The sequence below is a fragment of the Oncorhynchus keta genome, chromosome 29 (assembly GCF_023373465.1).
Source record: "Oncorhynchus keta strain PuntledgeMale-10-30-2019 chromosome 29, Oket_V2, whole genome shotgun sequence".
In the NCBI taxonomy this organism is placed as follows: Eukaryota; Metazoa; Chordata; class Actinopteri; order Salmoniformes; family Salmonidae; genus Oncorhynchus; species Oncorhynchus keta.
The window spans coordinates 14,256,037-14,280,875 of NC_068449.1; the positions used below are offsets into that span (position 1 = coordinate 14,256,037).

The 24,839-nt window shown below is 41.4% G+C and overlaps 1 protein-coding gene across 5 annotated transcripts in view; it reads left to right on the forward strand.

Annotated features, from left to right (window-relative positions):
• ush2a (Usher syndrome 2A (autosomal recessive, mild)) overlaps positions 1-24,839 on the forward strand; it is a 504,765-nt gene that overhangs the window by 200,734 nt on the left and 279,192 nt on the right. For all 5 annotated transcript variants that reach the window (XM_052485995.1, XM_052485996.1, XM_052485997.1 and 2 more), the window contains exons 35-39: positions 1,876-2,013; positions 8,293-8,454; positions 11,128-11,287; positions 19,003-19,165; positions 19,339-19,486. In XM_052485995.1, coding sequence (XP_052341955.1) covers positions 1,876-2,013; positions 8,293-8,454; positions 11,128-11,287; positions 19,003-19,165; positions 19,339-19,486 — 771 coding nt within the window. The remainder of the gene's footprint in view (positions 1-1,875; positions 2,014-8,292; positions 8,455-11,127; positions 11,288-19,002; positions 19,166-19,338; positions 19,487-24,839) is intronic.

Here is a 24,839-nt window from a genome sequence, read left to right on the forward strand (position 1 = left end):
CCAGGTCTGACAGAATCTGTGCATAAGATCTAGGTGCTGCTGTAGGCCCTCCTTGGTTGGTGACAGAAGCACCAGATCATCAGCAAACAGCAGACATTTGACTTCGGATTCTAGCAGGGGAGGCCGGGTGCTGCAGACTTTTCTAGTGCCCGCGCCAGTTCGTTGATATATATGTTGAAGAGGGTGGGGCTTAAGCTGCATCCCTGTCTAACCCCACGACCCTGTGTGAAGAAATGTGTGTGTTTTTGCCAATTTTAACCGCACACTTGTTGTTTGTGTACATGGATTTTATAATGTCATATGTTTTACCCCCAACACCACTTTCCATCAGTTTGTATAGCAGACCCTCATGTCAAATTGAGTCGAAGGCTTTTTTGAAATCAACAAAGCATGAGAAGACTTTGCCTTTGTTTTGGTTTGTTTGGTTGTCAATTAAGGTGTGCAGGGTGAATACATGGTCTGTTGTACGGTAATTTGGTAAAAAGCCAATTTGACACTCTCTCTCTGTCTCTCTTCGCTGTGTGAGTTATGTGCTAGATATCAGTATTTGATAATAAAGCTGGTGCCTATTAAGAGTGATGGTTATCTTCTTAAGGATGTCGCAGAATACAGTTCCCATGCAGGAACATCACTCAGCGGAATTTCAGAGCGCCACCTATAGTTTTTGATAAAACTCAAACTTTCATTAAACTTTCATTAAAATACACATTCAAGGTAGTGAATTAAAGCTACACTCGTTGTGAATCTATCCACCAAGTCAGATTTGTAAAATGCTTTTCGGCGAAAGCATGAGAAGCTATTATCTGATAGCATGTATCCCCCAAAATACTGCAAGGTATTGCAACCTCGACCTCATTTAATCTGGGTCATCTTTAACAATTGGTTGAAGAGGCGCATGGATATTTTTTTACATTTTCAGTGATCAGATTTTCCTGCACTTGAAACGCACGTTCTGTTATAGTCACAGCCGTGATTTAACCAGTTTTAGAAACGTCTGAGTGTTTTCTATCCACACATACTAATCATATGCATATACTATATTCCTGGCATGAGTAGCAGCGCGCTGAAATGTTGCGCGATTTTTAACAAAAAGCTGCGAAAATTCGCATCGCTTCCTTAACAGGTTTTAAATTATGCTGCGTTTGGAAAGCCTACACATTGGGCCTAGAGAACACCACTCTAGTCTGCACAGAAGAGGAGGAAGGCTTGAAATTTGGAAAAGAAAAGGGTGACAATTGCCTCCCTGCCCACTTGTCCCCATTCTCTCACACTCTCTCTTGCTCTCTCTCCCCCTCTCCCTCTCTCTCTCTCTCCCTGTCGCTCTCTCTCTTCCCCTCTCCCTGTCTCTCTCTCTCTCCCCTTCTCCATCTCTCTCTCCCTGTCTCTCTCTCTCCCCCTCTCCCTCTCTCTCTCTCCCTGTCCCTCTCTCTCTCTCCCTCTCTCTCTTCCTCTCCCTCTCTCTCTCCCTGTCCCTCTCTCTCTTCCCCTCTCCCTCTCTCTCTCCCTGTCTCTCTCTCTCCCTGTCCCTCTCTCTCTTCCCCTCTCCCTCTCTCTCTCCCTGTCTCTCTCTCTCTCCCCCTCTCCCTGTCCCTCTCTCTCTTCCCCTCTCCCTCTCTCTCTCCCTGTCTCTCTCTCTCTCCCCCTCTCCCTCTCTCTCTCTCCCTCTCTCTCTTCCCCTCTCCCTCTCTCTCTCCCTCTCTCTCCCCCTCTCCCTCTCTCTCTCTCCCTCTCCCTCTCTCTCTTACCCTCTCCCTCTCTCTCTCCCTCTCTCTCTCCCCCTCTCCCTCTCTCTCTCTCCCTCTCCCTCTCTTTGTTTTGGCTGGGCCTATTTCCCTCTTTCTTTCTTTCTCTCTCTTTCTCTGTCTCTCTGTTTAGGCCTGTTGGAGGGTCTGACTCCGTTTACACGCTACATTGTCACGGTTACAGCATGCACCTGGGCTGGCTGTACCGAGAGTCCCCGTGACGACAGTAGAGATGGAGACGTGAGTTGGAGCATCACCACTCCAGAAGAGGGTACAATCACACACACACACACACACACACACACACACACACACACACACACACACACACACACACACACACACACACACACACACACACACACACACACACACACACACACACACACACTCTCTCTTCTGATTTATGTTAAAACCAGGATGAAGCGTGTTCAGCGAGCGTCATTTAACTAGAACCACTAGACTCTTTCTTAATGATACATTGACACTAAGACTGTAATCACTCCATCGCTTAGGAGGAGGCTGTTTGAATGGATGTGTGTGTTTGTGTGGAAGGAGTGGTGTGTATAAGAATTTAGCGGCGAGGTGTGAATAGAGTGTATAAGAGTTTGAGTTGTGGATGGTTAGATTAGCCTCCAGGGGTCAGTTCGGGTTAAGGAGTGAGTGTGTTCTCGTTAATGTACTGGTCGGTATGTGGGTATGCTTTTTCAGTGTAAAGGACTAGTAACATCTAAGTAGTACTGTCCAAAGAAGGTGATTTGGTAGGAGTTTGTATTATTCAGGTTAAGTGAATGTGGGTCTGTGAAGGTGGTTGAATTGGAGTATGAGCTACTTAGTGAATAAGTGTGTTATAGTTAAGGAGTGAGTGTCAGTTAATGAATAAGTGTGTATATGTTGAATAGAGGTGTTCAATAATAACTGCATACATGTATATAAGGTTTCTAAGCATTATGGAATGGCAGAGGTATATAGAGGTGTATAGAGGTATATAGAGGTATATAGAGGCATATAGAGGTATATAGAGGTATAGAGAGGTATATAGAGGTATATAGAGGCATATAGAGGTATATATAGGTATATAGAGGTATATAGAGGTATATAGAGGTATATAGAGGCATATAGAGGTATATAGAGGTTTATAGAGGTTTATAGAGGTATATAGAGGTATATAGAGGTATATAGAGGTATATAGAGGTTTGTAGAGGTTTGTAGAGGTTTGTAGAGGTTTATAGAGGTATATAGAGGATTATAGAGAGATGAATCCAGCTCTATCTTTAATGTGCTGCATCCCTAACTCCTCTAATAATGCTCAATGTCCTCTTTAATTCCTTGGCCATTGTTCCGGCAGCAGGCCTGTCGTTACAGCAGGCAGCTAGAGAAGATTAATGGAACACACGCACGCACGCACACACACACACACACACACGCACACGCACGCACACACTGGAATCCTCCTGCCTTCTATTATCCGGGGATCTCGTCTCGTGCAGCTCAGTTCGTAGAGCCAGGGTTGAAGGTTTGAAAATGTATGTTCTCACTAACTGTAAGTTGCTTTGTATAAGAGTGTCTGCTAGATGACTAAAATATAAATGGTTCACTGCTCTGGTGGTGGGGGGAGGAGACTAGTTGATTGAACAGTGGAGAAGACACTTTTCTTTTCAGAGCGGGGAGACAGACAGAACAAGAGGGAAAGAACACACCAGAGAGAGAATGGGGGGGCTAATACAAACAGCGGGGGGCTAATACAAACAGCGGGAATAAGACAGATTCATTGTCATGGCTGATTATACCCCTCCGTCTGATGGTCTGATAAAGCTGGCTGCTCTCTATCTCTCTCTAGTACAGTACCTATCTCATAGTTGTAGAGCTAATGCACCAGCACAGTGTCATGCGACTGAGTAGCCCTCTAGTCTAGCTAACACCAGTACAGCGTCACACGGCTGAGTAGCCCTCTAGTCTAGCTAACACCAGCACAGCGTCACGCGGCTGAGTAGCCCTCTAGTCTAGCTAACACCAGTACAGCGTCACGCGGCTGAGTAGCCATCTAGTCTAGCTAACACCAGTACAGCGTCACGCGGCTGAGTAGCCCTCTAGTCTAGCTAACACCAGTACAGCGTCACGCGGCTGAGTAGCCCTCTAGTCTAGCTAACACCAGTACAGCGTCACGCGGCTAAGTAGCCATCTAGTCTAGCTAACACCAGTACAGGGTCACGCGGCTGAGTAGCCATCTAGTCTAGCTAACACCAGCACAGCGTCACGCGGCTGAGTAGCCATCTAGTCTAGCTAACACCAGCACAGCGTCACGCGGCTGATTAGCCCTCTAGTCTAGCTAACACCAGTACAGCGTCACACGGCTGAGTAGCCCTCTAGTCTAGCTAGCACCAGCACAGCGTCACGCGGCTGAGTAGCCTTCTAGTCAAGCTAACACCAGCACAGCGTCACATGGCTGAGTAGCCCTCTAGTCTAGCTAACACCAGCACAGCGTCACGCGGCTGAGTAGCCCTCTAGTCTAGCTAACACCAGCACAGCGTCACGCGGCTGAGTAGCCCACTAGTCTAGCTAACACCAGCACAGCGTCACGCGGCTGAGTAGCCCTCTAGTCTAGCTAACACCAGCACAGCGCCACGCGGCTGAGTAGCCCACTAGTCTAGCTAACACCAGCACAGCGTCATGCGGCTGAGTAGCCCTCTAGTCTAGCTAACACCAGCACAGCGTCACGCGGCTGAGTAGCCCTCTAGTCTAGCTAACACCAGCACAGCGTCACATGGCTGAGTAGCCCTCTAGTCTAGCTAACACCAGCACAGCGTCACGCGGCTGAGTAGCCCTCTAGTCTAGCTAACAACCAGCACAGCGTCACGCGGCTGAGTAGCCCTCTAGTCTAGCTAACACCAGCACAGCGTCACGCGGCTGAGTAGCCCACTAGTCTAGCTAACACCATGACAGCGTCACGCGGCTGAGTAGCCCACTAGTCTAGCTAACACCAGCACAGCGTCACGCGGCTGAGTAGCCCTCTAGTCTAGCTAACACCAACACAGTGTCACGCGGCTGAGTAGCCCTCTAGTCTAGCTAACACCAACACAGTGTCACGCGGCTGAGTAGCCCTCTAGTCTAGCTAACACCAGCACAGCGTCACGCGGCTGAGTAGCCCTCTAGTCTAGCTAACACCAGCACAGCGTCACGCGGCTGAGTAGCCCTCTAGTCTAGCTAACACCAGCACAGCGTCACGCGGCTGAGTAGCCCTCTAGTCTAACTAACACTGAGTTTGGAGCAGGCAGGTAGAGGCACAGCCTTGGTGGGGGGTCCTGAGCCCTCCACGGCTGTACAGTGAGCTATGCAGGCAGTTTTTCAGGCCGTCATCCATTAATCTAGGTTGAGCTATATAGCCTTGTTTAAGAGCTAATATGACGGTAGGGGTCAGTGTGCAGTAGGAAAATCAATTTGATATGGACGTGATTACAAAAAGAGAGATTATAGTATCGATTCTCGCCGAGTGAAATTTAAACATTGTTCTCTGTCAGGAGAGACCGGAGTAACAGCTAGACTGTTTCTGTCTCTCACCCACACACACACATTCACACACACACACGAGTGAGGGAAGCAGCAGAAACGTTGGTTTTAAACTACTGTATTAACCGTAGCTGATAAAGCACGTTGGAGAGGATGTAGAGACAGGTGAGGCTCTAGCAGGCGCCATGCTTGTGTGTAGGCTACTGTGAGTGTGAGCAAGTGACATGGGGAACAGAGATGAGACGAGAGACAGCAACCAAACAAGCCGACTCGCGCTATGGTTGACTAGCTGTCATAGCCAGGTTATTTATCATCCCCTATGATGACGTAGTAACTGACTTGACTGCATCAAACTGGGAGAAGCTAGTTAAGCTAGCTAGCCAGGCTAATTTAGGCTGCATGCGGTTTCTTGTCCAACACAGTTACAAACAACAACAACTCAGAATATAAAGTACCCCCTACCTGTTCTTAGTGGTTTTAGCCTGTCCTTCGCCTTGAACTTTTAATTCCATCCTACATTGATTAGATATCGCCTCACTTTGGCGCCACACGGAGGGTTGACTGTAGCCTATTGCCTCTTTGATGACTTATGATTGGCCGACAACAACAATCTACATGCTCCACTCTCGTGAAAGCAACGAGCAGCAGCAAAAATTATCCAAATTCTCTCTCTCTCTCAACTGCAACAGTCGCGTTCGGATCTGTATGGGTCCTTCAGGACAAGTTAGTTAAAATTACACATACCCGAGACAAGTGACAATCAGATCTGACCCAGACCCTTGACATCTGGATTGGGTCTGGGGTATTTGGGTACAGGTGGATCCGTGAAGACCTCTTGTTTCTAGCAGTGGAAAGGTTTAATATTACTTGTTACTACAAAATGTAATATTATTACTGTAGCGTGTTACCTCCAACACTGAAAATAAAACATTCCATTCTGTTCCATTCTATTACATTATGTTCCACTCTATTTTATTCTGTTCCATTCTATTACATTATGTTCCACTTTATTTTATTCTGTTCCATTCTATTCTGTTCCATTCTATTATATTCTGTTCAATTCTATTCTGTTCCATTCTACTATATTCTGTTCCATTCTATTCTGTTCCATTCTACTATATTCTGTTCCATTCTACTATATTCTGTTCCATTCTATTCTGTTCCATTCTACTATATTCTGTTCTATTCTACTATATTCTGTTCCATTCTGTTCCATTCTACTATATTCTGTTCTATTCTGTTCCATTCTATTCTGTTACATTCTATTATATTCTGTTCCATTCTATTCTGTTCCATTCTACTATATTCTGTTCTATTCTGTTCCATTCTATTATATTCTGTTCTATTCTGTTCCATTCTACTATATTCTGTTCTATTCTGTTCCATTCTATTATATTCTATTCTGTTCCATTCTACTATATTCTGTTCCATTCTATTCTGTTCCATTCTACTATATTCTGTTCTATTCTGTTCCATTCTACTATATTCTGTTCCATTCTATTCTGTTCCATTCTACTATATTCTGTTCTATTCTGTTCCATTCTGTTCTGTTACATTCTATTATATTCTGTTCCATTCTATTCTGTTCCATTCTACTATATTCTGTTCTATTCTGTTCCATTCTATTATATTCTGTTCTATTCTGTTCGATTCTATTATATTCTGTTTTATTCTGTTCCATTCTATTCTGTTCCATTCTACTATATATTCTACTATATTCTGTCCTATTCTGTTCCATTCTATTATATTCTGTTCTATTCTGTTCCATTCTATTATATTCTGTTCTATTCTGTTCCATTCTATTATATTCTGTTCTATTCTGTTCCATTCTACTATATTCTGTTCTATTCTGTTCCATTCTATTATATTCTGTTCTATTCTGTTCCATTCTACTATATTCTGTTCTATTCTGTTCCATTCTATTCTGTTCCATTCTACTATATTCTGTTCTATTCTGTTCCATTCTACTATATTCTATTCCATTCTATTCTGTTCCATTCTACTATATTATGTTCTATTCTGTTCCATTCTATTCTGTTACATTCTATTATATTCTGTTACATTCTATTCTGTTCCATTCTACTATATTCTGTTCTATTCTACTATATTCTGTTCCATTCTATTCTGTTCCATTCTACTATATTCTGTTCTATTCTGTTCCATTCTATTATATTCTGTTCTATTCTGTTCGATTCTATTATATTCTGTTTTATTCTGTTCCATTCTATTCTGTTCCATTCTACTATATATTCTACTATATTCTGTCCTATTCTGTTCCATTCTATTATATTCTGTTCTATTCTGTTCCATTCTATTATATTCTGTTCTATTCTGTTCCATTCTATTATATTATGTTCTATTCTGTTCCATTCTACTATATTCTGTTCTATTCTGTTCCATTCTATTATATTCTGTTCTATTCTGTTCCATTCTACTATATTCTGTTCTATTCTGTTCCATTCTATTCTGTTCCATTCTACTATATTCTGTTCTATTCTGTTCCATTCTACTATATTCTATTCCATTCTATTCTGTTCCATTCTACTATATTCTGTTCTATTCTGTTCCATTCTATTCTGTTACATTCTATTATATTCTGTTACATTCTATTCTGTTCCATTCTACTATATTCTGTTCTATTCTGTTCCATTCTATTATATTCTGTTCTATTCTGTTCGATTCTATTATATTCTGTTCTATTCTGTTCCATTATATTATATTCTGTTCTATTATGTTCCATTCTACTATATTCTGTTCCATTCTATTCTGTTCCATTCTACTATATTCTGTTCTATTCTGTTCCATTCTACTATATTCTGTTCCATTCTATTCTGTTCCATTCTACTATATTCTGTTCAATTCTGTTCCATTCTATTCTGTTACATTCTATTATATTCTGTTCCATTCTATTCTGTTACATTCTACTATATTCTATTCTGTTCCATTCTATTATATTATGTTCTATTCTGTTCCATTCTATTATATTCTGTTTTATTCTGTCCTATTCAATTATAAAATGTAACATCCTCGTCTGTCCCTGCAGTTCCAGAGGATGTGTCCCCTCCCAGTGCTGTGTCGACCCCCTCCTCTCTGGCTGTGTTCTGGGGTCCCCCTGCCAGACCCAATGGCCTCATCACTGACTACCTGTTATACCACAATGGACAACTACTCTACCAAGGGAACAATACACACCTCAATATCACTGGTGAGAGGAGAGAAAGACCGGGTGAGAGGAGAGAAAGACCGGGTGAGAGGAGAGAAAGACCGGGTGAGAGGAGAGAAAGACAGAGAGAGAGGCAAGAGAGTGAGGGAGAGAGTGAGAGAGAAGAGAGAGAGAAGAGACGGAGAGAGAGAGAGTGTGCGTGTGTGGATAGTCCTGCCACTGCTTCCCTGTCAGTGCAGAGGGATGAGTGCTACATGAAAGAGGGAAGAGTGAAGAGAAACAAAATGAAAAGGGAGATTAGCATTTGAAAGAGACAGAGCATCTCTAACTTGCCAGGGGAATAACACACATACACATACACACACACATAGACACTCACTCACACTCTCCCTCTCACACATACACACACGCAGAGACACTCACACACACATAGTAGGACGTACTGTTAATAGTGAGTGGTAATAGCGGAGACTGGTATTATCAGTAATGTGGTAATACATTGTGTCTGATGTTCATAGTGATTATGAGGATTATGAGTGTGGTAATTATATGGGATGAATGCCATTACAGACACAGAGCTGTATTACAGTCATCTCTGACACAGTATCTCTACTCTGGAGAAGTAGCATCATGTTTAACTGTATAGACAATACAAATGTATGCACTAAAATAAAATAAAAACACTTCACCTATACTTCATGTAGGGATAATAAATTAACAAATTGTAGCTACAATTCGCTGTATGTCAGTAGTCCGTCCAGAGTTTAGGAGGGAAGGAGAGATGTAAGCGTGTTTCCCACCAGATTTAGGATCTGTTTTAAGGTAGATTTCTCTATGCAGTAAGTCTATTCCAGCCCCAATCTCTATAGTTATCTTCCTCTCATTCCTTCCATCTCTTATCCACCCTCAATCTCTATAGTTATCTTCCTCTCATTCCTTCCATCTCTTATCCACCCTCAATCTCTATAGTTATCTTCCTCTCATTCCTTCCATCTCTTATCCACCCTCAATCTCTATAGTTATCTTCCTCTCATTCCTTCCATCTCCTATCCACCCTCAATCTCTATAGTTATCTTCCTCTCATTCCTTCCATCTCTTATCCACCCTCATTCCTTCCATCTCCTCTATAGTTATCTTCCTCTCATTCCTTCCATCTCCTATCCACCCTCAATCTCTATAGTTATCTTCCTCTCATTCCTTCCATCTCTTATCCACCCTCACTTCCTCTCATTCCTTCCATCTCTTATCCACCCTCAATCTCTATAGTTATCTTCCTCTCATTCCTTCCATCTCCTATCCACCCTCAATCTCTATAGTTATCTTCCTCTCATTCCTTCCATCTCTTATCCACCCTCAATCTCTATAGTTATCTTCCTCTCATTCCTTCCATCTCTTATCCACCCTCAATCTCTATAGTTATCTTCCTCTCATTCCTTCCATCTCCTATCCACCCTCAATCTCTATAGTTATCTTCCTCTCATTCCTTCCATCTCTTATCCACCCTCAATCTCTATAGTTATCTTCCTCTCATTCCTTCCATCTCCTATCCACCCTCAATCTCTATAGTTATCTTCCTCTCATTCCTTCCATCTCTTATCCACCCTCAATCTCTATAGTTATCTTCCTCTCATTCCTTCCATCTCTTATCCACCCTCAATCTCTATAGTTATCTTCCTCTCATTCCTTCCATCTCTTATCCACCCTCAATCTCTATAGTTATCTTCATTTACAACAGGCATGTCTGCCTCCAAGCATGTGCGTTGGTGCCTGTGTGTGTGTGTGTGTGTGTGTGTGTGTGTGTGTGTGTGTGTGTGTGTGTGTGTGTGTGTGTGTGTGTGTGTGTGTGTGTGTGTGTGTGTGTGTGTGTGTGTGTGTGTGGTGTGTGTGTGTGTGCGTGTGTGTGTGTTGTCAGAGCATTGTAGTGGACCCCCTGCTGAGAGTTTGGATTCCCTGCCATTCTTTTCTCCTTTCTCTCTCCCATTCTAATTTTTTTCTGCTCTCCCTTCTCTGCTCTCTTCCCTTCCTCCTCTCGCTCTCCACCTCTCTTCCTTCTTTGTTCTCCTCTTTCCCTCCTGTGACCAATTCTCTACCCTTTCTTTCTCCCCCTTCCTCCTTTCTCTCATCTCCTCTCACCCTCCTTCCTCTGTGACTGTAGAGTATTTCCTCATCGTCTCTTTGAAACACAAAGCTCTCAGTCAGGTGCCCTGCTTCCTGCCTAACACTACAAATAACCAACAAATCCACCCACTGTGGGCTCGCAGTACGTGTGTGCGCGCGCGCGCGTGTGTGTGTGTGTGTGTGCACGTGTGTGCACGTGTGCGCATGTGTGCGCATGTGTGTATTCTATACAACCCCTTGTCCTATTGTGATGGATTGATTTCCCTATTGTGGAAATCATGATGGGTGGTATAGTGTCTGCAGACTGAAAACATGTATGTCTCTGCTGTTTCTGTCAGCCTGATCACTACAAATACAGTTTGATTTCAGATGTTTAAAAAGGTATTGAAAAAGCAGTGATAATAGTTGATGATACTTGATGGTATGAGGTCGGTTGATTTGCAGAGCCTTCCTCAAACTAAGTTGAGTTTTTTTGCCCTAACACTACACAATAAACGGTCATCCATAATACGTTGAATTTCAAAGGGAAGCTATGAGATCTTGTTGCTTTCTGTGTGAACCATTGTGAAGCGTCTGTTAAAAACTTGTGTGTTGCAGGTTTAGGTGTGTTTTCTCCCCATATGTTCGTGCTAAGTGTGTGTACGGCGGCGGGCTGCTCTAACAGCTCCCAGGTCACCCTGCTCACCTCCCAGCAGCCACCTGGAGGCATGGAGCCTCCCAGCCTCACCGTGCTAGACTCCCGCACCGTCTACATACAGTAAGTACACACCCAGTACCATCCTGCATACCACTGCTGGCTTGCTTCTGAAGCTAAGCAGGGTTGGTCCTGGTCAGTCCCTGGATGGGAGACCAGATGCTTCTGGAAGTGGTGTTGGAGGGCCAGTAGGAGGCACTCTTTCCTCTGGTCTAAAAAAATATCCCATTGCCCTGTGTAAGATCCCATGGCACTTATCGTAAGAGTAGGGGTGTTAACCCCGGTGTCCTGGCTAAATTCCCAATCTGACCCTCAAACCATCACGGTCACCTAATAATCCCCAGTTTACAATTGGCTCATTCATCCCCCTCCTCTCCACTGTAACTATTCCCCAGGTTGTTGCTGCAAATGAGAATGTGTTCTCAGTCAACTTACCTGGTAAAATAACAGATAAATAAATAAATTAACATCTCTACTGAGTAGTACACACACACACACATCTCTACTGAGTAGTACACACACACATCCCTACTGAGTAGTACATACACACACATCTCTACTGAGTAGTACACACACACATCTCTACTGAGTAGTACACACACACATCTCTACTGAGTAGTACACACACACATCTCTACTGAGTAGTACACACACACATCTCTACTGAGTAGTACACACACACATCTCTACTAGCACTGCACAAATCAAAGTTTATTTTTTGCGTACACAGATGATTTCGCAAGTGCAGGAAAATGCTTGTGTTTCTAGCTCCAACAGTGCAGTAATACCTAGCAATACAAACAATACAATACACACATAATCCAGAAAAATAAACACATCTAGAAATTAAGAAATATCAGAACGAGCAATATCCGGAATAAATATATATACAGTCCCTATGGAAAGTATTCAGACCCCTTGACTTTTTCCACATTTTGTTACATTACAACCTTATTCTAAAATGGATGAAATGTTTTTTTCCCTCAGCGATCTACACACAATACCCCAATAATGACAAAGCGAAAACAGATTTTTAGAAATGTTTGCAAATGTATAAAAAAAATATATATTAAAAAATAACTTGTTTACATAAGTATTAAGACAATTTACTATGAGACACAATTGAGCTCAGGTGCATTGTGTTTCCATTGATCATCCTTGAGATGTTTCTACAACTTGATTGAAGTCCACCTGTGGTAAATTCAATTGATGGACATGATTTGGAAAGGCACACAACTGTCTATATAAGGTTCCACAGTTGATTGTGCATGTCAGAGCAAAAACCAAGCCATGAGATTGAAGGAATTGTCCGTAGAGCTTTGAGAGTATTATGCAGGATTGAAGGTCCCCAAGAACACAGTGGCCTCCATCATTCTTAAATGGAAGACGTTTGGAACCACGAAGACTCTTCCTAGAGTTGACCAAACTGAGCAATCGGGGGATAAGGGCCTTAGTCATGGAGGTGACCAAGAACCCGATGGTCACTCTGACAGAGCTCTAAAGAACCTTCCAGAAGGATAACCATCAGCACTCCACCAATCAGGCATTTATGTTAGAGTGACCAGACAAAAGCCACTCTTCAGTAAAAGGCACATGACAGCCGGCTTGGAGATTGCCAAAGGCACCTAAAAGACTCTCAGACCATGAGAAACAAGATGCTCTGGTCTGATGAAAGCAAGATTGAACTCTTTGGCCTGAATGCCAAGAGTCACGTCTGGAGGAAACCTGGCACCATCCCTACGGTGAAGCATGGTGGTGGCAGCATAATGCTGTTGGGATGTTTTTCAGCGGCAGAGACTGGGAGACTAGTCAGGATCGAGGCAAAGGTGAATGGAGCAAAGTACAGAGAGATCCTTGATGAAAACCTGCTCCAGAGAGCTCAGGACCTCAGACTGGGGTGGAGGTTCACCTTCCAACAGGACAACAAACCTAAGCACACAGCCAAGACAACGTCGAGGTGGCTTCGGGACAAGTCTCTGAATGTCCTTGAGTGGCCCAGCCAGAGCCTGGACTTGAACCTGATCGAACATCTTCAGAGACCTGAAAATAGTTGTGCAGCAACGCTCCCCATCCAACCTGACAGAGTTTGAGAGGATCTGCAGAGAAGAATGGGAGAAACTCCCCAAATACAGGTGTGCCAAGCGTGTAGCGTCATACCCAACAAGACTTGAGCCTGTAATTGCTGCCAAAGGTGCTTCAACAAAGTACTGATTAAAGGGTCTGAATACTTATGTAAATATTATATCTCCATTTAATTTATATAAATTAGCAAACATTTCTAAAAACCTGTTTTTGCTTTGTCATTATCAGATATTGTGTGTAGATTGATAAGGAAAAAAAAATATTTAATCCATTTTAGAATAAGGCTGTAACCTAACAAAGTGTGGAAAAAGTCAAGAGGCCTGAATACTTTCCGAAAGGCAAAGTATATTAATAGAAAAGGTGTGTACAGCAGTAGTTACAGTATATATTACACACATATAAATATAACTGCACCACCTATCTTACTACATAATAATAAAATACAACTTGTATACATTCAGGAAGTATCTTGATTGTCTATGATCCTCAAAGTGGAGAAGTTGTTTATAGATTCTGTATAGGATGCTGTGTGTCACTGCTCCATACACACCACTGAGGTACTTCATAGGGATGTGTGTCTCTGAGCAGGGTATTATAGCCATAAACAACTCTCCAAGTCATTGAATATGACACCTTTAGAAAGACTGTGGGCTTATAGGTAGATAGATGGCTTCACACTACATGGCATTGACTGTCCTCCAACGAGAGAGAGAGAGGGAGAGGGAGCGAGAGAGAGAGAGAGAGAGAGACCGTATGAGTCTCTATATTATAGAGTGTGTGTGCCATTAGAGCCCCTGACCACCATCACTTAAGACCCACAGCAGGAGGGCAGCGCGCCACACACCGGAGAGAGGGTGGAGAAGAGAACAGCAGAGGGTGAATGAATAAATCAGAGTACAGAAAAGTGTATGCAGACAGTGTGTCAGAGGGAGAGTGAGGCCGGCAGGTTAAGGTGAGAAACACTGATCCCTCTCTCAGGGAAATGTCAGCACTTTACTGATGACCACACAAGGTAAAAGGTTGGGGTGTGAACATTAAAACCATTACACGAAATTGGGATCCTTAACATTAAGAAAAATGAATAACCAAAAAACAACATTACTATCAAAGTGCAGTTATCACAAAACAGTATTTTCTGAGAGGAAGAGGCAAGAGGCAAACTTTAAGCTACTGTGGTGAATTTGCAAGGCATGGAAGACAAGATACACAGTTTACCAAGATATACATTGCCTTCAAAAAGTATTCACACCTCTTGACTTCTGTTGTTACAGCCTGAATTTAAAATGGATACAATTTGGATTTTGTGTCACTGACCTACACACCTACACACAATACCCCATAATGTCAAAGTGGAATAATGTTTTTCAAAAGTTGTACAAATTAATCAAGAATTAAAAGCTGAAATGTCTTGAGTCAATCAGTATTCAACCCCTTTGTTATGGGAAGATTCCATAAGTTTAGGAGTAAAAAGTTGCTTAACAAGTCACATAATAAGTTGCATGGACTCTCTCTGTGTGCAATAATAGTGTTTAACATGACTTTTTGAATGACTACCTCATCTCTGTACCCCGCACATACAATTATCTGTATGGTCCCTCAGTCGAGCAGTGAATTACAACCACGGGTTCAACCACAAGGACCAGGGAGGTTTTCCAGTGCCTCGCAAATAATGGAACCTTTTGGTAGATGGGTCAAAAAAAAGCAGACATTAAATATCCCTTTGAGCTTGGTGAAGTTATTAATTACACTTTGGATGGTCTATCAATACACTCAGTCACTACAAACATACAGGTGTCCTTCCTGACTCCTTCCTGACGCCTGGAGAGGAAGGAAACCACTGGTGACTGTAAAACTATTACAGAGTTTAATGGCTGTGATAAGAGAGAACTAAGAATGGATCAACAACATTGTAGTTACTCCACAATACTAACCTAATTGACGGAGTGATAAGATGGAAGCCTGTACAAAATATTAATATTCCAAAACATGCATCCTGTTTGCAACAAGGCACTAAAGTAATATTGCAAAACATGGGGCAAAGCAATTAACTTTTTTCTCCCGAATACAAAGTGTTATGTTAGTGGCAAATCCAATACAACACATTACTGAGTACCACTCTCCATATTTTTAAGCATAGTGGTGGCTGCATCATGTTATGGGTATGCTTGTAATTGTTAAGGACTGGGGGGTTTTCAGGAATAAAATAAACAGAATGGAGCCAAGCACAGGCAACATCCTAGAGGAAAACCTGGTTCAGTCTGCTTTCCAGCAGACACTGGAAGATGAATTAATCTTTCAGCAGGACAATAACCTAAAATACCAAGAAGTTTCAGAGTGGCCGTGTTACAGTTTTGGCAAGACTTGAAAATGCTTGTCTAGCAATGATCAACAGCCAATTTGACAGAGCTTGAAGTATTTTCAAAAGAATAATGGGCAAAGGTCTTAGAGGCGGCAGGTAGCCTAGTGGTTAGAGCGTTGCGCCAGTAACCGAAAGGTTGCTAGATCGAATCCCTGAGCTGACAAGGCAGTTAACCTGCTGTTCCTGTCGTTGTAAATAAGAATTTGTTGTTAACTGACTTGCCTTATTTAAACAAAGGTGAAATAAAGACTCACAACTGTAATTGCTGCTGAAGGTGATTCTAACATGTATTGACTCATGGTTGTGAATACCTCTGTAAAATAGATATTTCTGTGTTTTATTTTCAATTAATTTGCAGAAATGTCTAAATACATGTTTTCACTTTGTAATTTTCAGTTATTGCGTGCAAATAGAAAAAAACAACATATTTAATCAATTTTGAGTTCATGCTGTAACACAACAAAATGTGGAATAGGTCAAGGGGTGTGAATACTTTCTGAAGGCCCTGTATGTGCACCACGGTTATTTCTGCCTGCCCCTTCCTCTCTCTCCCTTGCACTGGCAGCATCGCTTTAGTGGAAACCAAGACAGTTCTCAGGGCAGGCCTGGTTGTCGCCTCGTCTGGGACAATTTTAGCTAACCACAACCCTTCCCAAACCTTAACAGAATTCTCTTAAACCTGCCTCGTTAATTCTCCTAACCTGCTGCGTAAGTTCTCCTACCTGCTACAAAAAGTCACTTCTGCTCGTCAAAACCGGCAGACCTACCCTGAGAATAGTCTAGCTCACATGCTCTTTCTCTTTGCTAATGATGTGAGTGTGTGTTCAGTCTTCAGTCTGTTGAGTGTAGAATACCCTAACCTACTCATTGATGATAGGCAATGTTTTACTGAAGTTGTACAGTAATGGTAGTACATCTGAAAGAGACATACCGAGAGACCCACACCGTTGCTAGCAGTACCAGCAGAGCTGCATTGTGAATTAACGTGCTATTTTGTTCATTCTTATTCTTGTTTTAATGGAAAACAAATAACAAAAAATTGCTGTTTTAACTTTAAGACATTTTTGTATTTGTCACATCCCTAGTAAAAGGACAAGTAGAATACATAGAGGACATAGGAGTAAACATCCATGCATACACACACAAAGCGAGAGAGACATTTTTTTTCCCAAGGGAGACTGGTGAGAGAAAGAAGTGGTGAGAGAAAGAAGTTGAGAGGGATTAGAGATTAGAGAGAGAAAAAAAGAGTAGTTTTGCTGTAATTTGACATTAAAGATTGTATATCTCTCTCGCTCTGTTTCTCTCCTTTGATGCTGTAGCGGTGGCCTGTGAGCTGAGAGGTACTGCCTTGTTAGCAGAATCCTAATAGGCCAAGGTAGAGGGATCATACGTGTTCAATATTCTTTTGTTGTGTTGCAATCTGCCTGTGAGAAAGGTTGAGAGGCCTGCCTGCTGGATATGCACAAAACAATATCAGCAGAAACACATTCTCCTCTCCCTCCCTGCCCTCGCTTGGCCAGCACACGCGTACCTACACAGGCGAGCACGAACACTTTTCTGTCCAATGCATGCTTACACTACACACATCAGATCTAGTTTTTCCTATGGCAAAATCTCACTTTGAATTTGAATTGAATATACTGGAGCTTTTAATAGGTGTCAATTTCACATTGATATTAGCCTGTATGATCTGTTTGCTCTGGATTTTCTCCTGAGTTGTTTGTAGCACTAGTTTTTAAATAAATTATAAAATCATTGTTTAAAAACTCCTCTCTGGTTTCACTACCTACAATGATAGAATTAATTACTGCCACTATCGACACAGTATACATGAGCTGAGTAATGTGATCAATTGGTTAGTCAGGCTCATTGTACAGTAACACACTCATCAGTCATACCAACCACTGGATACATTCATCACTTCTCAAAATGGCTCACATTGAAGGTGGTCCTAGGGGGGCGGGGTCTCTCCTGAGCCCTGGGCCAATTAGAAAAATGTGTGGTCCTAAGGAGTGGTGCCTATTGGGTCTTAGGCCAATTAGAATTGTAAGTGCTCTGAACGGAGTAGCCTTCAATGGGGGTGTGGGCCAATTAGAACAAGAACACATAAATGCCAGTAATGTTTGGGAAATGAATTATTGTTAATAACATAGAAAAATATATGTGTCCAGTTTGGTTTGTGTATTGTGGTGCTTTGGTGTTGAGTTGGTGCAGTTTTTTGTGGGGTGAGGTTTCACTGGGGTTTTGTTGTGGTTTTAAGTCAGCAGATAGCGTAGTGGTTAGTGTTGAACCAGTCACCGAGAGTTTGTTCTTAACTGACTTGCCTAGTTACATTTAAAAAATAAGATGTCTCAATAAAGAGCATCACAAGTCAAGTCTCTCTGTTTCTCTTTCTCCTTGATCCCTCCTCAGATAGTGGTGTCCTCTGTTCTATATTTACCCAGCTAGTACATAACGTTCTGAGAACTACAGTATATGTTGGTGAGAGTGTGGTTGTCCTATGTTTATTTTGCATACAACTTTCCGGGAATGGTTCTTTGGAACATTTTCAGCAAATTTAGAGTAATAACTTTCTTTTGTGGGAATTTCAGTACTTCAGTATAAGGTTTCCCACAGGTTTCTTCATGGTTTTATTCTATTTAAGTCATGTTCTCAAATTGTTCTGAGAATGTTAGGAAACTTTCCATAAAAACCATAAGGAAACTTTAGAGACAACATTCTAAGAATGTTATTTAAAAACACATACATACATTATGTTCTCAGCATCAACAAAACCCTCTATCTTGTTAAGTTTGTTCAGGTGTGTTGGCCGCACCCACTAATCGTCCACACCTGATCTTAATGAGTGCCTGTTTAATTTAAATGGGCTCTGTTTGAATAGACTAAAATGAACAGCTGTGTATGCATAAAAAACATGGCATGCTAGCTCCATCCTGGTGGCGCAGTGGATTAACTCCATGGATAGAGAGAGAGTTATAGAGAGTTATAGGTTTGAATCTCACTGATGCTGTGTCACAAAAAAATAAATGTGTTTTCATGATTAATGCCTAAGGAAAATCATTTCCACATGTCCTATTTGTGCTTGGAGTAAAAAAAATTGACCTAAAATAATCAAGTAGTGTTATTAAAAGTCTTATTCAAATATTCAGTGAAAGTTTTAAGGAAGTTATTCAAAAACCTCCAAATAACCTATAATTTCCATTCCCCGAGCATTAATAAAACTTCCTGTCTGTCTGTATGTCGGTCTCCCTCCCTCCCTCCCTCCCTCCCTCCCTCCCTCCCTCCCTCCCTCCCTCCCTCCCTCCCTCCCTCCCTCCCTCCCTCCCTCCCTCTCTAGGTGGTCTCGTCCTGAGCAGGTGAATGGTGTGTTAGAGTTCTACAGTGTGTACCTGTCAGTAGAAGGGGAGGAGTCAGTGTGTGTGTATAACAGCTCGGAACTGTTTGAAGACCACACCCTCCGTAACCTGACACCAGGCACCACCTACAGCTTCACTGTCACTGTGAGTACACACAAGTACACTCTCAGTTATACATGAGGAGTCAATTATACTGTATCATGTGTTATTACATAACTTTTTGTGTCCAAACGAAACTCACCTTTATCTTGTAAACCTTGTTTCCTGTGTGTATGCATGTTTATACATGTGTGTGTGTGTGTTTCCCATGTGTTTAGGCGTGTACGGGGGGAGGCTGTTCCTTCAGCCCCCCTAGCGAGGCTCACACAGAGGAGAGCACCCCTGAAAACATCCCTGCCCCCTACGTCACTCCTCTCTCACCCCATGCCCTCAACATTACCTGGACACCCCCAGACACACCCAACGGTAAAGAGGTGAAGGGTTATGATGGGGGGAGAGGTGGGTGAGGTGGGAATGAGGAACAATTGATAATTGGTTAACGTGACAGAGAAACAATTCTTCATGGTTTACCATTGGCTGTATAAATTCATATCATATGTACTAGATATATAGTCCCTTCGGAAAGTTTTCAGACCCCTTGACGTTTTCCACATTTTGTTAGGTTACAACCTTATTCTAAAATAGATTTAAAAAAAAAAATGACTCATCAATCTACACACAATACCCCATAATGACAAATTAAAAACAAGTTTTTATGAAAGTTTGCTAATTTATTAAAAATAAAAAACTGAAATATCACATTTACATAAGTATACAGACCCTTTACTCAGTACTTTGTTGAAGTACCTTTTGACGGTGAGTACAGCCTCGAGTCTTCTTGGGTATGACGCTACAAGCTTGGCACACAATGGGAGGTTCTCCCATTCTCCCATTCCTCTATGCAATTCCTCTCAAGCTTTGTCAGGATGGACAGGGAGCGTTGCTGCACAGCTATTTTCAGGTCTCTCCAGAGATGTTTGATCGGGTTCAAGTCCGGGCTCTGGCTGGGCAACTCAAGGGCATTCAGAGACTTGTCCCAAAGCCTCTCCTGTGTTGTGTTCGCTGTGTGCTTAGGGTCGTTGTCCTGTTGGAAGGTGATCCTTCGCCCCAGTCTGAAGTCGCGCTTCCTAGCAGGTTTTCATCAACGGTCTCTCTGTACTTTGCTCCGTTCATCTGTCCCTTGAACCTGACTTGTCTCCCAGTCCCTGCCACTGAAAAACATCTCCACAGCATGATGCCGCCACCACCATGCTTCACCGTAGGGATGCTGCCAGGTTTCCTCCAGACGTGATGCTTGGCATTCAGGCCAAAGAGTTCAATCTTGCTTTCACCAGACCAGAGAATCTTGTACCCAAACTAGTTGGTCAATTAAAGGATCATAGGTGGAGGGGAAGTTGGACAGGGATGACATACTGAGGTACACACTTTGTATTTGTACGTACTCCTCCAGCTCGACACACTGACAGGGGCATTTTGACAGTGCAAAAATGGGAGATGTTTACCAAAATTGAGGGAGGCTAGTCACAGCACTTAACATCTGTTCTGGAATGCTGCACACGTCACAGTCACTTTTAGATACGTGATTGTCAAAGTATTGTGAATATGGAGGGAGAGAGAGGGTGAAAGGGAGAGAGACCAAGTGAGGGACAAAGAGAAAGAGAGAGAGATGGGGATAGAGAGTGAGAGAGAGAGAGAGAGAGAGAGAGAGAGAGAGAGAGAGAGAGAGAGAGAGAGAGAGAGAGAGAGAGGGAGAAAGAGAGAGATGGGGAAGAGTGAGAGAGAGAGAGCAGGAGAGAGGGGGAGAGAGAGAGAGAGTTGGTAAGAGCTTGCTGCTTCTTTAAGTGGATGGCAAGTGCTCTCTTTTGACTGAAGCTGTGAACTGCAGGCTGGGAGAGAGCTGCCTAGACATGATTTGTTTCTTAAAGTTCACCTTTTTTTAATTTGGTGTAACATAGCTCAGGTACAAACGCTGACGATCAGTTATTTAGTAGACACTCTTATCAGAACCATGTATAGTAAGTGTATACAACAAAGAGGACAGGATGTCTTAAAAAGCAAAACATCACACGTACATTTGATAGGAAATGTAGTTGTTGGTAGGAGGAATGCCATCTGTAGCAACACGTGTTGTCAGGGGATGCTCAAAGACAGCACCACGATGTCCACAACGATGTCTGTATTTCTGGACAACAATAGAAAGATCATAAACTATGTGCAGTCACGGTATGGCTTGGTACATGCTCTTAGGAGAAAATACACAGCTTAAAATGAAACTCGCTCTAAATTTGTTCTTGACAAAATTGTATGGTAATCAATACTCTTACTTTAACAGCAAAAATATATTTCCAAAATAAATATGTTCGCTTTCGTGCTGAAAATGTTGATGTCTAACAAATGTATACATTGTTTTATTCAAACACTTTAATTGTATTTGTCTGCCAAATAAATACATTTGGTTCAAAGATCCCACTACATTTTGTAACCTTCCCATCAGTTGAGCTCAATTCAGAATGTTTGAATTGACTCCCATTCAACTCATGAGTTGAAAATAGAACATGAGTGTTTCCTTGAATCTGACAGGTATACTTCCAGATACCAAGAATATATCACTTTTCTCTGGAAACAATGTTCAAATACTCTTTAACCTTAGTGCTTAGAATAGATCATTATATTTTCTCTACAAAAAATGCAGTTATATTAGACCCTACCTTATATATTGTGTTTTGTATTCTAATGCCACAATCCGTGATTGGTACAAAGATTTTGCGGACTTTCTGGATACAATGTAAACCCTATGATATCACTTATACTGTATATGCCTCTTGACCGTCAAACTACTGATCATCCCATTATAACCCCCCAAAAAATGTTTTGTTTTATTTCAATGTTTCCAAACAATACAAATGTCAACAACCCATTTAAAATTATTGGACAATTGCTCTGTCACTTAGCATTAGCCTAGCCTAGCCTTAGACTTGTTTACTGAAACGTTAGCTGAAACTCAACTTGATGCTGAAGACGCAGCTAAGCTAATGACAGAGCTATTTTGCCCAACAGTCCTTGCATCCAAAGCCCCCTTAGTGAATTTGACGGGTGATAAGTATCACTATTCAGATCACAGCTCTAAGCTTCTTGTGACGGAGTAGCCATTGGGTGTTGTTTTTCAAATGATGGAACTGATGCATTCCATGAGATGGAGTATTTTCCACAAATTAAACACAATGTAAGTGATTAATGAAATATAACTTAGAATATTTGAATACAGATTTTGTTTTCCTTGATCATTCATTTTAAGAGTTTGTCATGAAAATATATTGTTTCAACAATCTTTTCTATTTCTGTATATAACGACATGGTGTTTTATGTAGATGTATATTTGTATAGACCACACCTAATACAGAACAGAAAAGCCATTTGGATTTCACTGAATTTCACTGAATTCAATTATATTTTCTTTCATTCAAATTCAAATTGCATTTCTGTATCCTGTTTAACCCTTTACACTTGTGGGAATGGGCCTATATGTATAGGGCTAAATTGAAATGTTTCCTACAGAAGAAATATGAAAAGCATATGCATAACCATGGTAGCAATTGAAAGGGAACAGTTTGGAGAGTATGGGACCATTATTAGGCCAGAGTTGAGGACACAACAGTTAATCTGACACAAGTTCATCTTACACATTTGACATTTACTGTACTTTTTGCCGCATTTGTTGATAAGGAAATCTGAAAATACTCTGAATACCTTCAGTAGCGTGATAAGAATATTCATGGAAAGTTGGGGCAGGCGCAACATAAAACAAAAATATTACAAGGGTTTGAGTGAGTAGTCTACCTGGTGTCTCCAAGTGTCCACACTCCTCTCCAAAGTGTGCAAAGTTCATAATACTTTTAATACACTTTTATGACTCAAAGAAGAGTCTTCAACTAACTATAAGGTATTGTTTTGAGCTCTCCAAGCTGTGCCTTTTATGAATTTCAGAAAACATGCTGTAGTTATTTTTTTGGGAACACAACCCTGCATCCCCACCATCACACAGTTACTGTTGTTGTTTACGCAGTCCAAAAACAGGCCATTATAAATCGCAATCTGGGTCACTAGCTGTGTTATAAAATATGATATTACAGTGTTAAGCTTTCACAATGCAATTCGGGCACAGTTTCTTTCCAATAGACAAACACAGACTCATTGTGTTCAGAACCACCCAGGGTATGACGCCATGGCATCTGGTAACTACACATCAAACACAGACTCATTGTGTTCAGAACATTATATAGTGTGTATATTATAGTGTGTATATTATAGTGTGTATTATATAGTGTGTATTATATAGTGTGTATATTATATTGTGTATTATATAGTGTGTATATTATAGTGTGTCTTATATAGTGTGTCAAATATAGTGTGTATTATATAGTGTGTATATTATAGTGTGTATATAACAGTGTGTATTATATAGTGTGTATTATATAGTGTGTGTATTATAGTATGTATATTATAGTGTGTATATAACAGTGTGTATTATATAGTGTGTATTATATAGTGTGTATAATATAGTGTGTATTATATAGTGTGTATATTATAGTGTGTATATAACAGTGTGTATTATATAGTGTGTATAATATAGTGTGTATATTATAGTATGTATATTATAGTGTGTATATAACAGTGTGTATTATGTATATTATAGTATGTATATTATAGTGTGTATATAACAGTGTGTATTATATAGTGTGTATAATATAGTGTGTATATTATAGTATGTATATTATAGTATGTATATTATAGTGTGTATATAACAGTGTGTATTATATAGTGTGTATTATATAGTGTGTATATTATAGTGTGTATATAATAGTGTGTATTATATAGTGTGTATATAATAGTGTGTATAATATAGTGTGTGAGCATTTGGCTCCGTAAACCCTCCACGCCTATTAGACGTGATAAATGACAGCCTTGCTAATCTGACAGCCATTTAATATGAAGAAAAAAAAATTTCAACACAATTACCCGATTATCTCGCACTTAAAACCCCTTCAAAAGGCTTTAATTCTTCTCAAAGAATGCGTTGTACTATTCGTCTGGCTGCTCATAATGTGGAGTCAATATGGAGTCCATATGATTTGCTTGGTTCCACACCACTAGAAGTCTGGAGGAGTTTTTCCCAATTTTCCTGGAGATTTGTTGGCTAATCCCACTGGGGATTAAAGTGTGGGAAACATGGAGACAAGCAGGAGAATAAGCTTGTTATGTATTAGGCTTCACATCAACCTGGGCTTATTACAACACTATCACAACTCTGCAGCCCAAATGGCACCCTATTCCCTATTTAGTGCACTACGTCTCCTATAGGGCTCTGGTCAAAAGTAGTGCACTAATTCGGGAATGGGATGTCATTTTGGATGCATTCCAGCTGAATATGGGACATTTTACGTGTGGAGACGTATTACTGTCAATTTCTTTACAAAGACGTGAAATGGTTTTCTCTGGGCAGACGCATAATTAAAACAGAATAGGTTCTTACCACAAACATGATCTGTTGAGCCCTGTATGGAGGAAAAAGAGACATGCTGTTTCCTTATGAGGCTGTAATAACCTCAGGATAATTCCTTGTGATTGGTTTACTGACAGGGTGTGTGTGTGTGTGTGTGTGTGTGTGTGTGTGTGTGTGTGTGTGTGTGTGTGTGTGTGTGTGTGTGTGTGTGTGTGTGTGTGTGTGTGTGTGTGTGTGTGTGTGTGTGTGTGTGTGTGTGTGTGTGTGTGTGTGTGTGTG